The sequence below is a fragment of the Oreochromis aureus genome, linkage group 22 (genome assembly GCF_013358895.1).
Source record: "Oreochromis aureus strain Israel breed Guangdong linkage group 22, ZZ_aureus, whole genome shotgun sequence".
NCBI lineage: Eukaryota > Metazoa > Chordata > Actinopteri > Cichliformes > Cichlidae > Oreochromis > Oreochromis aureus.
The window spans coordinates 3,823,838-3,837,707 of record NC_052962.1 but is presented as its reverse complement, the minus strand read 5'-3'; the positions used below and the strand labels follow the sequence as shown (position 1 = coordinate 3,837,707).

At 41.9% G+C, this 13,870-nt stretch overlaps 1 protein-coding gene across 4 annotated transcripts in view; it reads right to left on the bottom strand.

Annotated features, from left to right (window-relative positions):
- phf14 (PHD finger protein 14) overlaps positions 1-13,870 on the bottom strand; it is a 161,586-nt gene that overhangs the window by 82,420 nt on the left and 65,296 nt on the right. For 3 of the 4 annotated variants that reach the window (XM_039606105.1, XM_039606104.1, XM_039606107.1), the window contains 2 exons: positions 11,979-12,110; positions 5,119-5,281 (listed from right to left, as the gene is read on the bottom strand). In XM_039606105.1, the coding sequence (XP_039462039.1) occupies positions 5,119-5,281; positions 11,979-12,110 (295 nt within the window). The remainder of the gene's footprint in view (positions 1-5,118; positions 5,282-11,978; positions 12,111-13,870) is intronic. The other variant, XM_039606106.1, reaches the window with a different exon arrangement.

The following is a 13,870-nucleotide window of genomic DNA, read 5'->3' as shown; positions in this document are numbered from 1 at the left end:
CCAAAGGAAAATGTCTGTGTATACAAACACAGACACACACACACACTTGAGCCATTAAGGCCAGCAGGAAGTCGATTTGCCAGTCCTGATAAATTGAAACATGGCTTTAGAGAAGTGCCAGTGCTCTCTGCCTTCATAAAAGCATTAAAAATGCAAAGCAGGGGGCTTTCAGCAGCTGCCATTGCTCACCTTGAATTTGAAGATAAATACTGCACTGAAATGCCTAAGTGGCTGGGGCTACAAGGAAAATTAGAAAGCAGCTTAATCCTCAAGATCTCCAGCAGGGTTCTTGGCACATGTCTGGGGCCAAACTGCCACTGTGTTCAAACATACTCCCATTTCATAGATAGAGTGGTGAGAAGAGCCTGAAGTCTCTGTTACCGACTCGCCTATAAGCACCCAATGGAAAATTTTCTTGAATTCCAAGTGAGAAGCTCTCGATCACATATTGACTAGAGAAAAAAACAATTACTAACAATTTGAGAAGCGGTGAAGGAAGCCATGACATCAGGGATGTCGCTCTTTTGACCTGAACTAAGAGCAGAGTTAAACTGGAAAAATACAAGAAACTGTGCATCATCGGAGTAACTGAGAAATGCACTGGAGAAATAGACAGGGACATGAACGAAGTGTCTTACCTTGAAGGACGCTCCTGATGTAATAGTATTAGAATTTATGGTATTCCAGAGGGTGCAGAGGGCACCTCCACTGTTGCTTTTATAAAAAATCTGATGAAGTTGGAACTGGCTGGAAAACACTAGGCTGAACCCAAGAGTCTGACCTGGGAATAGAGTGAGCACACTGGGCCCCTTGCTCCAAAGGTGATACACCGGAATCTGATTAGGCCAAATCTCAGGGGTCAAAACTTTGCATTTGCATCTTTTCCATTCTCTAATTTGACTATGCTCCCTAACTTTTATTTGGATTCCCATACTGTCACTCTGATTTTGTTTCAACATTATAGTAGAATGACATTTTAGGAATAGCCATATTCTTCTCTTCTTGTTTCAACCATAAATACTGATGCTTCTGGATCAGCCTCCAAGCTTTGTTTTTTGTTTTCTTCTCCTTTGTCACTTAAAATTGGGAACTCCATTTGTTGGCTGACAGGCTTTGGATTGTGTTATTTGTGTTTATTTTGAGGTCTGTGATGATAAATGCACAGTTTCTTCTTAAAAAGAAGATAGCTATCAAAAAAATTAAAAAAATGGCTTTCACACACTTTCACATCTTCTAGAAGCAGGACAAAGAGAGGAGTGGCTATACTGATTTCAAATTTAACATGATTTTAATTACAGTCTGAAATCAGGGACCAAGAATGCAGATATGTTCTGGTACTGGAGAAAACTATTAATAATGAAGTAACCCTAATGAGAAAGCTAATGAGAAATGTGCCTCACCAGAATCGAGGGCTGAAAGAAATTAGGTTATTTCTTGATTGAACACCAATACGTCTCCTGATGTAGACGGGCTCCCACCAAAATGGTACAAATCTATGAGGGAACATTTACTCCCAATAAAACTGTTTAAACTATATTCTGCTAGATGGTATTGTCATCCCCAACCCCATCCTGGAAGGTAGCTTTTATATCAGTTATAGCCATAGAATGGAAGAACAGACTTGAATGTAAATTGTATGTAAATTGTATAGAATCATCAGAGTCATGAACACAGATTATAAATTATATGCCTCCATTTTGGCAAAAAGAATGACTAGTATAATGCCTTCTGTAACATATGAGGATCAAGATGATTTTGTTTAAAAAAAACAAAAAAAACCAGACAAGCCCATGGCGATAGAAGAAGAATACTACGTATTCCTGATCAAATTCACAAAGCAAAAACAAATTCTTTAATACTTTGCTAAGAAACCTTTTGATTCAGTCAGTTGGAATTTTCTTTTTTTAGTAATAAGTAGATTTGGTTTAGTGAGTAATTCATAAAATGTTTCAATCGTTGTACTTTCCTCCCACTGCAAGAACAAACTTAACAGTAACCTATTTAGTTATTTTACTTTACAACAGGGATGTAGGAAAGGTTGTCCACTCAGCCCATATGTTTTTAATTAATTCCTTAAACCACTAGCACAAGGAATGCACCAGGAAGGAAGACTAAAGAGTATTCTTAAAGGAGGAAAGGATTACAAACTCTGTTTATATGCAGATGATGTACTGTTCACACTAGCTAACCTGTACTCAAGACGACTTTATAGACTAGAATATAAGCCTCTCACAATTTATTTGGAAAAAAAAAGGGTTAAATTCTGAGGGGATGGGGGGAAGGTGGGGAAGGGGGCATTGCCTTTATTAAGAGATTATAAACCACTTGTATGTTGGTGCAATCCAAATAGCTGAGTGGAAGAACATCGATCTTGACTATTACAATCAATGCTTAGTTGTGTTGATAAAGAAATGAAGGCATCCAGTCAATGGGTAAATCTCTCCCTCAAAATATGCAGAGACTTAGTGAAAAATCTTAAACTACAGGATGAGGTAAAAGTGCTCAAGTGGCCAGCATATGACCCTTACTTTGTACCAGCAGTACAAGATGGTAGGCTTGATTTTAGCACCCAGTGTCAAACATGTGGACTGAGAAAATTGGATTTTTATAGATATTTACAAATTCAAGATTAAGGATCAAAAATCTTAAGATAACTGCTAGCTGACTGTTGGTTGAAAGCGGCAATTTTGAGTGACTGTATCTGTACCTAGAACGATGGGGGAACAATGGGAAAAATAACTACACTTTGCAATATCTGAGGATGTTTGGAAACTACAGTCATCATCTACAAATTACTAGACTTGGAGACACTTTTGTTGTAAAAACATAACCTGCTTCTTTATAATGCCTAAACAGAACTCTAAACTGACTAGCAATCACCAGGTTTGCTGGTGCAAGAGTGAACTAGCTCTGGTAGATCATGGTCACATATTCTGGTCTTGTGCCTCTATTCAGACTTCTTGAAATAAAGGATCAGTGATTATTTCCAATGTCTTCAGTATAATCTCCCTAATAACCTTATAAATCTGCATTTAGGACTTACTCCAGAACTTTTAACTGTACAGATAAATACCTTGTGAAAGTTATGTTACCAGCCAGCAAAAAAACAAATCCTCAAAACTGGCATTTTATTTATTGATATAATGAAAAATGTATATATATTAAAGCAGATGACATATGCTATAAAACTCCAAAAGGACTTAGAAAGTAGGGCTGTGCGATATGACGAAGTATATCGGATGACAAAATTAAAACAACTAATGTTTCATATTATACGCTATTGTTTGTTTCGTTGCAGCACAAAATACACTGTTTACGGAAATAATTTTTCATCATTTGGATGGTCACCATGTGGATGCAGGCACAGAGAATACCAGCATGGCCAGTGAAGATGAGGCAGAACCAGGTAGTTCCAAACAGAAGGACCAATCAAAATATGAGTGGATACCTCTGTAGCACGGACATGGTTTGGTTCTGAAAAGTCTGACACGGACCAGATAAAACTGTACTATGCAAATTATGCCGCAAACCGTTCCCCACCTCAGACTCAAACACAGCAAACCTCTTCTACCACCTACGAAGGAATCACGTGGAAAAGTATGGAGAGAGTTTACGGATGAGAAGAGCCGTCAGGTGCTCCAAATAAACCTTAGACTCAAACCTTAGAACAGGCTTTTCCCCACAGCATAAATACTCACAAAGAAAATGGCAGCCATTATAACCTATATCTAAAAATTATATAGTTTAATGCATCGGTCAAAACAATCATCTTATGGTACATGACGCCCAGCTGAAAACACTTCACAGAAGTCGAGTTGCCTGAGATTCACAGAATTTACAGAAAATGCACTATTTTGTGATATAAATGGTTATCGGGATGAGAAATGTCTTATATTGGGATATGAGAGTTTGGTCATATGGCACAGCTCTATTAGGAAGGAAAACGTGGGAGAAATTATATAGTTATATATAGTTTTAGTTAGCCTGCAAAACCTTGACGGTCATACAATTTTTTTAATTCTTTTTTTTTGCAGACAGGGAATACTGTATATGATTTTGTTGATTTTATCCCACGATCTCGTTTCTTCCTTTTCTGTGCATCTTACCTGTTGTTTGACTGTTTAATTTGGAAAATAGAAGTTAAAAAAAAAAACTATCACCATTTGGGCAAAAATATGTTTGCCTTAGAGGTCTGGATACAAAACACTAAAAAGAAAAAAATTGTACATATACATATATATATATATATATACGCATATATACACACTGATAATAACTTTGTGCCAAATGTAGTCATATCTAATCTGATATTTGTATCTGATTAGAAATGTACAGACTAGTGTCCAGCTTTAATCACAAGGGGCTTAACTTTTTACTTTAGCATCAACACCATCTGGAACCAGAAAGATGAAACCTTTAAAAAAAACAATAGACCAAGCGATGGGTTGCAGAAAGTCAATAAAAATGTAATCTTTTAGCTAAAAAAAAACAATAAATGAACTGAGCAACATAGTCAAAAGCGTTTGACATTCTGTTTCTTTGGATTACTCACTGTACTTCTGAGCCGACATGCTGCTAAATTCCTATTTATGACCACAAAATCTATACACATAAGCAATGTTATCTTTGTTAAAGATCAGAACTACTGAGACTGAGGATTTTAATGAGTAACAGCACAGACCTACTGCTTTTAAAACATGTCTCTATGAAGCCCATCTGTTCAGTCTGTTCAAACTGGGTTTGTACCTTCCTACTCTTGTTTCTCATCAAATACAGTGAATCAAAAAGGAAAACAACTTTTTGACTCAAGCTCATTTTCTTCTCTTTTATTATTTTGAGTTACACCAGGAGAACGCCTGTGTGTTTTTTGTATGCAGTAACGATGTGTATATAGCGCTTGGGGAAAAGCATGAGGTCACTGTGTGCAACGTACTGATAACCTTAGAAGAAGAGGGAACTAATGGGAACTCAAGTTAATTATTTGTAATCAATATGAATGTGTCAGTTAGCCAGTGACAACATGAAATACACTCTAATTAGAGTGGAGGAACAATAGAGCATGCAAACTTTTCGCACATTTTAGCTAATATGAGCTGGTTCCAGTGTGTTAGTACACACCGTGCCTCTTACTTGATGTTTCTTGGGCTCTGGTGACATCTCCTGTGGGATGAATTTGATCGGTCCTTTGATCTGCCTCCTGGACCTCTTGGTGCCATCTGGTAACGTCTCCATGGCAATATCAGCTTCGTCACTGCTGGCTTGGTCACACTCAGAGCATTGCCTGAGGAAAATAGAGACATTTTGACTCATTCAATTGAACTGATTTTGTTTTTTTTTTTGTTGTTGTTGTTTTTTTTTTTAAATCATACACCTAAATCTTCAGTCTTTAATGTAAAGATTAGTTGATTGTGTTTAAAAACAGACAAACCATCTGCTTTGCCACAGTTTTTGTTTTTTAAAGAACATTCTGATGCTGAATCCTCAGTCTTTATGCTAAGCTAGGCTCACTACATCTCGATTCCTTTACTGTTGTGATCCCTCCAAATTCCTGCAGTTCCATAGCAATTTACAATGTCACTGACAAAAGTCACACTTTATTTATAACTAAACATTTAAATGAATTCTACACATGTGCTATAGCCATATGACTAAAAACGGAAATAATCATACTCAAAATTATGTCAAGTATATTAAAATGGGTGTCAACGGGACAAATAAACGCCTTCATGTCTCTCTCTTTTTTTTTTTTTTTTTTTTTTTTTAAATACGGGACTACAAAATTTCACTGTGGCGGAGGTCTGGTCTGCAGCTTCAAGGAGGGGTGGTGCAGGGGGCTCAGGGGGCAGTGCCAAGCTGAGACACAAAGTTAGAAGAAATCAGGTAAATCAATAATCCCTTTCCAGAAAACGGTGCGTCTGCTGGGACCATCTATCACAGTGGTGCAGTAACCCAGGAAGCATGTCAGATCCACAGTTCATACAGCCAGCCCAGCTGTTGGATCAGATGGTGACAGAGCTCACAGCCATGCACAAAGAGCAGGTAGTGGTGCATAACGTGCAGCTTGAAAAGCTGTAGACCGAGCACTGGACGCGTCATGGATGGGCTGGTCACTCGGACTGGGTTTTTCATGCTGCCAGCCCCCAAGCTCATCGGTCATGTAACATCTTATGTGGGTAGATTATGATACCCAGGCTTTCCTGAAAATGTTCCAGGTCACAGCAGAGGCGTGCCAGTGGTTTGGACCAGAATGGTCGCTGCAGGGGAGGGGCTCTGAAAGCGTCCATGAGCTGCCACCAGCCTCACAGGGGAACTTTCCAAAGACCCACCGGGCCCAATGTCCGAGTGCCAAGGGAGGGTGCCCTCAGCACCTCAGACCGAGGGAGGGTGCCTATCCCGGGTCCACCAGTCATTATAACTCCATGGTGGAGCATATGGGATATGATAAAACTGAATAGTTTTATCATATCCCCAAGAATAACGACATGATTTTATTGGCCTGGCATCCAGGCGGATGGGTCAACTGGTGAACCAGCCATTCCAAAATCACCTTTGCACCCACTACCACTAATGCAAGTCCCATTTGAGTAGCATGGATCTCATCCAGCCATTTCACGAGCGCATGGGGATATCGCTTTGTATTAGTTCTGGTGTATTATGGATCCCAAAGCAGTGCAGGTGCGCACAATTTCTGCAGTGTGGCTGCCATGCTGAAGTTAAAAGAAAGTCTTTAAATAGATTTCCACTTGCCTGAAAATGCTGTGTGTACTGGGTACGTCTATCAGATTCATAAAGTATATTTAAAAACAAAGTAAAAGAAATGGATATAAAAAACAGTTCTATAATCCATAAAAGTAAATACTGCTCATAGAATGAGCTGCCTTGGTGGAGGTTGGCGCTCTGAGTGTTTCTTGTTTCTGTGGCTTTTGTGTATCCACAACTGTGTAATTAACTATGACTCTGCATCCACACGCTTGCATCGTTCAAATTGTTTCTCGTTTTCAACCAATATAAGAGTTTCATGTTCATTATATTCACAGTTTAAATGAATTCATGCAGTCACAGGCAGACTGCATTAAACAAACAATCATTTTGTGCATTGTAGCACCAGCTCTCTTCATTTCTTTCATTTAGAAAAGCAGAAAAAAAATTCCTGGTTTTTCAAACAGAGGAGAAAGTAGCTGGCTAACTAAGAGTGTATTCTTGGAACTATTACATGTGGCAAAACAGATATATTAAATCTCCTCCCTAGATAAAGAAATGTAGCAGCTAAGCGAAGAGACTGACATTTCCATAATCTTTGCATCCATCATTTAACAGTATTGCTGCTATCAATGGGCCTCAAATGCCACAACTACTAAGAATAAAAAGCATTCTGTTTATGTTCAAATAACATGTGTGTTTAATGATGCAGTATAACTTAACATAGATAGAAGATGTCTCACTGTAGAGAAAACTGTAATTGGTGGTGTTTAGTGTTTATTCATTTATAGTCAATAAGAAGAAAACAATGGAAATGGAATTCATTTTGCATATCTTGTTATGCAACTCTACACTCACTGGGTGCTATTGTGGTTTAGAGGGTAGGAAAGCTCATCTACCAATGTGAGAGTCTCTGATATGCTGAGACATTATCAGCTCAAAACACTTCATGACTATAGATGGGAGGGCTATAGGTCTGGAGTCATTGAGGTTGTCTATTTCAGTTTTTTTGGCGATGGGAATGATGGTGGAGGCCTTCCGACGGGGTGGAAAAAGAGACATGAGTCAGGGAGAGGCTGAACGGCCTGGTGAGGTTCCCTGCCAGTTGGGTCAGCACAGGCTTTGACCACAGTCCATGGGATGCCGCGGTTAAGGGGTTCACCGCTCTCAGTCTCCTCCTGACCTCATGTTCTCGGAGGGGGCTCTCAAACCCAAGCAAAGAAGGTGTTGAGCTCCTCTGATAGTGTGAGGCTACTGTCGGGAGCTGGGGGACTCTGGCCTTTGTAGTTGGTGAGGGCTTGGATGTCTCTCCACACCTGGCAGAGGTTCTTGTCTATGAGGTTGTTCTTTATCCTCCTCCTGAAGACCTCCTTGGGCTGTTTGATGCCCCTCCTCAGGTTGGATCTGGCAGTGCTGTACAGAGAACTGTCCCACAGCCTGAATGCTTATTTAAGAGTTTTGATCAGAGCCTGCACTTCACTTAGTCATTCATGTTTAGGTGAAACCTGGATGGATTTAGTCACGGTCAAATTCTCTACACAACACTCAATGTAGAAATGTAGAAAAGGACAGACTAAGTGAAGGTCTCCAGGTCCTGCTGGTAGAAGATGGACCAGTCTTTCAGATCAGAAAAGTCCTGAAACTGGAGGAAAGCATCATCTGGCCATGGTTTATGGACCCAAGTGCTTGGAGAGATTTGTTTTCTGGGCAGGGTGTAGGATGAGAAGCAGAGAGAGGTGATCAGATTGTCGTAGGTGTGGTAAGGGTGTTTGCTTTGTAGGCCTACTTGATGTTACTGTACACATGGTTCAGTGTCCTGTCCGACCTGGTAGGACACTGAACGTGTTGGTGGAATTTTGGGAGTTCAGATTTCAAACATACCTAATGGTGGTGTTGCTCATGGTCATCTTTAGATTATATTAAGTGTAGTAGAATAATTTGCATTTAAACTGATGACGCTTAGACTAATACATTGAATTCCACCTGAGTACGAATTGTATACGGTCTAGCATAAAGACAATATACAGTTCCCTGTTAGTGTAGGAAATGGAAATCAGCCGAGACATCTCTGAAACATCTGCTTACATCTGGTTGAATTAATCTGTGTAAATGAAGAAAGAGCAGCAGGTCTGCTGCCTTTACAGTAAGAAAATCTGCTGAAGCTCATACTAAAAATTATTGCGAGTTGTGCTTCTTTGCTCCATACTGAGCCATTACAACCGATGTTAGAGTTCCCCACCTGCTGAATGTCACTTTAACCCCTGACTGTTCAGATGTGGAGACAAACTAACACTGTAGGCAATGTAGGCAACAGAAAATAGCTATTTTTTAAAATCCCTCTACTCATTGTTTTCTACATAATAGAACCAAGCTGAGTACATTATGAGTACATTAAAATTAGAATTTAGATTTGAATAAACGCGTAGTGAGGGTGTGCTGGGAACGTCTAGCAGAGGCCCCAGTCCGCGAGATCTTCAACGCACACCTCCGGCAGAGCTTCAACAACATTCCGAGGGAGACTGGGGACATTGAGTCCGAATGGACCATGTTCAGCGTCTCCATTGCCGGGCTGCTGCATTGAGCTGCGGCCGCAAGGTGGTTGGTGCCTGCCGTGGTGGTAATCCCGAACCAAATGGTGGACACCAGAGGTGAAGGGAGCCACCAGGCTGAAGAAGGAGTCCCATCGGGCTTGGTTAGCCTGTGGGACTCCAGAGGCAGCTGACAGGTATCGACAGGCCAAGCGGAATGCGGCTCGGGCAGTGGCTGAAGCAAAAACTTCGGGTGTGGGAGGAGTTCGGAGAGGCCATGGAAAAAGACTTTCGGACTGCCTCGAAGAGATTCTGGCAAACCGTCAGGCGTCTCAGGAGGGGAAAGCGGTGCTCTACCTGCACTGTGTATAGTGCTGGCGGTGCGCTGCTGGCGTCGACTGAGAAAATTGTCAGGCGGTGGAAGGAATACTGAGGACCTCCTTAATCCCACTGACACGTCTTCCGAGGAGGAAGCAGAGTCTGGGGATGAGGGAATGACCCGCCAATTTCTGGGGTCGAGGTCACTGAGGCAGTTAAACAACTCCTCGGTGGCAGAGCCCCTGGTGTTGATGAGGTCCGCCCCGAGTTCCTGAAGGCTCTGGACGTTGTAGGGCTGTCTTGGTTGACACGCCTCTTCAATGTTGCGTGGAGATCAGGGCAGACCGGGGTGGTGGTCCCCATCTTTAAGAAGGGAGACCGGAGGGTGTGTTCCAACTACAGGGGGATCACACTCCTCAGCCTCCCTGGGAAAGTCTATGCCAGGGTGCTGGAAAGGAGAGTTCGTCCGTTAGTCGAACCTCGGATACAGGAGGAACAATGCGGTTTTCGTCCTGGTCGCGGAACACTGGACCAGCTCTTTATCCTCTCGAGGATACTTGAGGGTGCATGGGAGTTTGCCCAACCAGTCTACATGTGTTTTGTGGACTTGGAGAAGGCATTCGACCGTGTCCCTCGGGTGTCCTGTGGGAGGTGTTGCGGGAGTATGGGGTGTCTGGCCCACTGCTACGGGCCATTCGATCCCTATACAACCGTTGTAAGAGTTTGGTTCGCATTGCCGGCAATAAGTCGGACTTCTTTCCGGTGGGTGATGGGCTCCGCCAGGGCTGCCCTTTATCACCGATTCTGTTCATAATTTTTATGGACAGGATTTCTAGGCGCAGCCAAGTGGCGGAGGGCTTTCACTTGGTGGCCTCAGAATCTCATCTCTGCTTTTTGCGGATGATGTGGTTCTGATGGCTTCATCGGTGGGGGGGCCTCCAGCTCGCACTGGAACGGTTCGCAGCCGAGTGTGAAGCAGCAGGAATGAGGATCAGCACCTCCAAATCTGAGGCCATGGTTCTCAGCCGGAAAAGGGTGGAGTGCCCACTCCGGGTCGGGGATGAGTTCCTGCCCCAAGTGGAGGAGTTCAAGTATCTCGGGGTCTTGTTCGCGAGTGATGGGAGAAGGGAGCCGGAGATCGACAGGCGGATTGGTGCTGCGGCTGCAGTGATGCGGACGCTGCACCGGTCCGTCGTGGTGAAGAGGGAGCTGAGTGTAAAAGCGAAGCTCTCAATTTACCGGTCGATCTCGTCCCGACCCTCACCTATGGCCACGAGCTGTGGGTAGTGACCGAAAGAACGAGATCACGGGTACAAGCGGCGAAATGAGCTTCCTCCGAAGGGTGGCTGGCCTCTCCCTTAGAGATAGGGTGAGAAGTTCGGCCATCCGGGAGGGGCTCAGAGTAGAGCCGCTGCTCCTCCACATCGAAAGGAGCCAGTTGAGGTGGTTCGGGCATCTGACAAGGATGCCCCTGGGCGCCTCCTGGGTGAGGTGTTCGGGCATGTCCCACGGGAGGAGGCCCAGGGCAGACCCAGGACGCTGGAGAGATTATATCTCTCGGCTGGCCTGGGAACACCTTGGTGTTCCCCCGGATGAGCTGGAGGAGGTGGCTGGGGAGAGGGAGGTCTGGGCTTCTCTGCTTAGGCTGCTGCCCCCGCGACCCGACTTCGGATAAAGCGGATGAGGATGGATGGATGGATGGATAAAATTTGTATTCTAATGTACTAGTATTAATTCAAAAATTAAATATGAAAATATGAATACTGCAGAAGATTAAGTTGCTTTTGCATAAAAATAGAATAGGTAGAATTGTCCTTCAAGGAGCTACTTTTTACTTTTTTACTTTGAGTACATTTCAGAGCATTTACATTTTCACTTTCAATTGAGTAAACAAGTTGAGTATTTTCTAACACAGGTTTTTGTACTTTTGCTTAAGAGTCTCAGTAAATTTGCCACTTCTGGTTATTATAAATCTCTGGCTCTCTTCTACAGCGTGTCTTTGTCCTGTCTTCTTCCCCTCACCCCCAACCAGTCGCTGCAGATGGCCGCCCCTTCCTGAGCCTGGTTCTGCTTGAGGTTTCTTCCTGTTAAAAGGGAGTTTTTCCTTCCCACTGTGGCCAAACCGCTTGCTCATAGGGGGTCATATGATTGGGGTTCTGTTTTCTCTGAATTATTGTAGGATCTTTACTCTTCTTTTCAATATAAAGCACCTTGAGGCAACTGTTGTTGTGTGCTATATAAATAAAATTGAATGAACTGAATTGCACTTACGGAAATGAGAAATGGGGTTGATGTGTGACTTTCACTAATGACTGTTTTGTGTCAGTGTTATCTCATATGACTCACAACAACGGATGCTGTCAGCTGCTCAAATTGGATCACTTTTCATGGTGTTCAGGGGAGAGCCTCAGGGTCCACTTAAACCCAACTTACCAATAGCTGTTCTTGGTCTTCTTGGGCATTCGTGTTAGTGGTGGCTCCAGGCAGCCCAGGTGGTAGTAGAGCTTGCATGTGTCACACAGTACAAGAAGATGTTGGTCCTGGTTTTTTTTACAAATTCCGCAGCTGCAGAAATACATCAGGTGTCAATGAGTATGAGAAATAATGAGCATGAGAAAAGGTTGTTGTTTTTTGTTTTGTTTTTGTTTTTTAACGAAATTTCTATAACTGTATAATGAATTCCAACAGGAAAGAGGGAATAAAGTGCATCACTTTCTATACTACTGTAATCTTGAGCCATCTCTCATTTCTTGTCATTATGGTAGGAAACACTGATAATGGTACACTAATATAATGAATTAAATGTAAATATACACAAAAATACAGTATATGAGGCAAAACACTGTAAAATTCTAATGAGCTTAAAAGTCAATATTGCCCAAACTTTCTTGCAATCCATTTAAGTAGTCTTCAGGAATAGTTTCAGGAACACCACTGGCTGAAATAGATTCCCAAACCATCAAAGAGCCTCCGTGTTTTACAGATGACACTCACTGGTGTATCGCTCTTTTGATCTCCTCTGTACATACTGAAAACAATTTGATTTATCACTCCGTAACACCAGTTGCCACTGATTTTCAGTCCAGTTATGCTATTTAAGTATAACCTCATTTCCCCATTTACCTTCCTCAAGAATGGCTTCTTGACAGACACCCATCCAGTGAGACCTTTTCTTATTAGGCTTCAGTAAACAGCCGATGGATCAGTTGAAGGGCCAGATGCTTCTCTTGGGTCCTATGTCAGGTTTTTGTTTCCTATTTCTTAAAGACTTCCACAGACATTTTTTATCAGCTACAGGTAGCTTTTAGACCCATCACTTCCACCTGCACTACTCCAATATCCTCAAATATTCTAAGGGCACACTTCATCCACACTGAGATATCCAATCTTGTCAGCTCAAGCTCTTTGGGAATCACTGTGGTGGTGCAAAAGTTTTATATTATACAAGTCTGTCAAACTGTTATTTTTGGTATTTTATAGAAATGTGATTAAGGAAATGAGAACACATTGTGTTATTGCAATAGGCGGCTAGTAACAGAGTGCCTAAAGATATTATTTAAAATAGATTCAGACATATGTAGACAACACTGGTTCATCCCTCAAGTTAGATGCTGTTTTTATTGTTTCAATGATTAATAGCTCAGTGTACAAGCACATAAAAGACAGTTTGGAGAACTACTGCTCAAGAGCACTTAAAAAAAATGTAATAAAGAAATGATTGGTTACTCAAGACAGTACTATATGTCTGAAACTTTTTCCCCTCCCATTATTTTGCCTCTTTACAAAACCAAAGGGGTGAATTTAGGTTTAAAACAGAATGATGTCCTTCTTCACTTGCATTAACAACTCTTTGGACCTGATACTGCGTTTTTCAATGAACAGCTACTAAATGAACAACTTAGACTTGGAAGCGGCTTCAGATGTCTTTCTTGCATAATCAGTCAGGGAATAATGAGGGAACAGATCTCATCTGACCATGAAATTGCTTGTCAGACAACTGTTGCTTTTTTAGCCTCTGAAATTATGAACTGTGTATAAAAATACTGGCGGCCGCCAGTTTTACCCCTCAGTCTCCTAGCAGTTGTACCTATGGTATAAGTTTGAAAATTCTAGTAACTTCCTTCTGGAGTTATCACAATCACAATATTTTCAGAAAACCTGACCCTTTCATCTTAATCATAAAGTCGAGGTCGTTTAAATTCAAACTCATACAAAATCTTTAGCTGTTGTTATTAATTTTAAAATTATAGATTGCGAATGTGATAACTCAGGAATGAGGCAAACTTGGGTGTCCACACTGCCCGCCTGCCCACCTACCTGGCAAG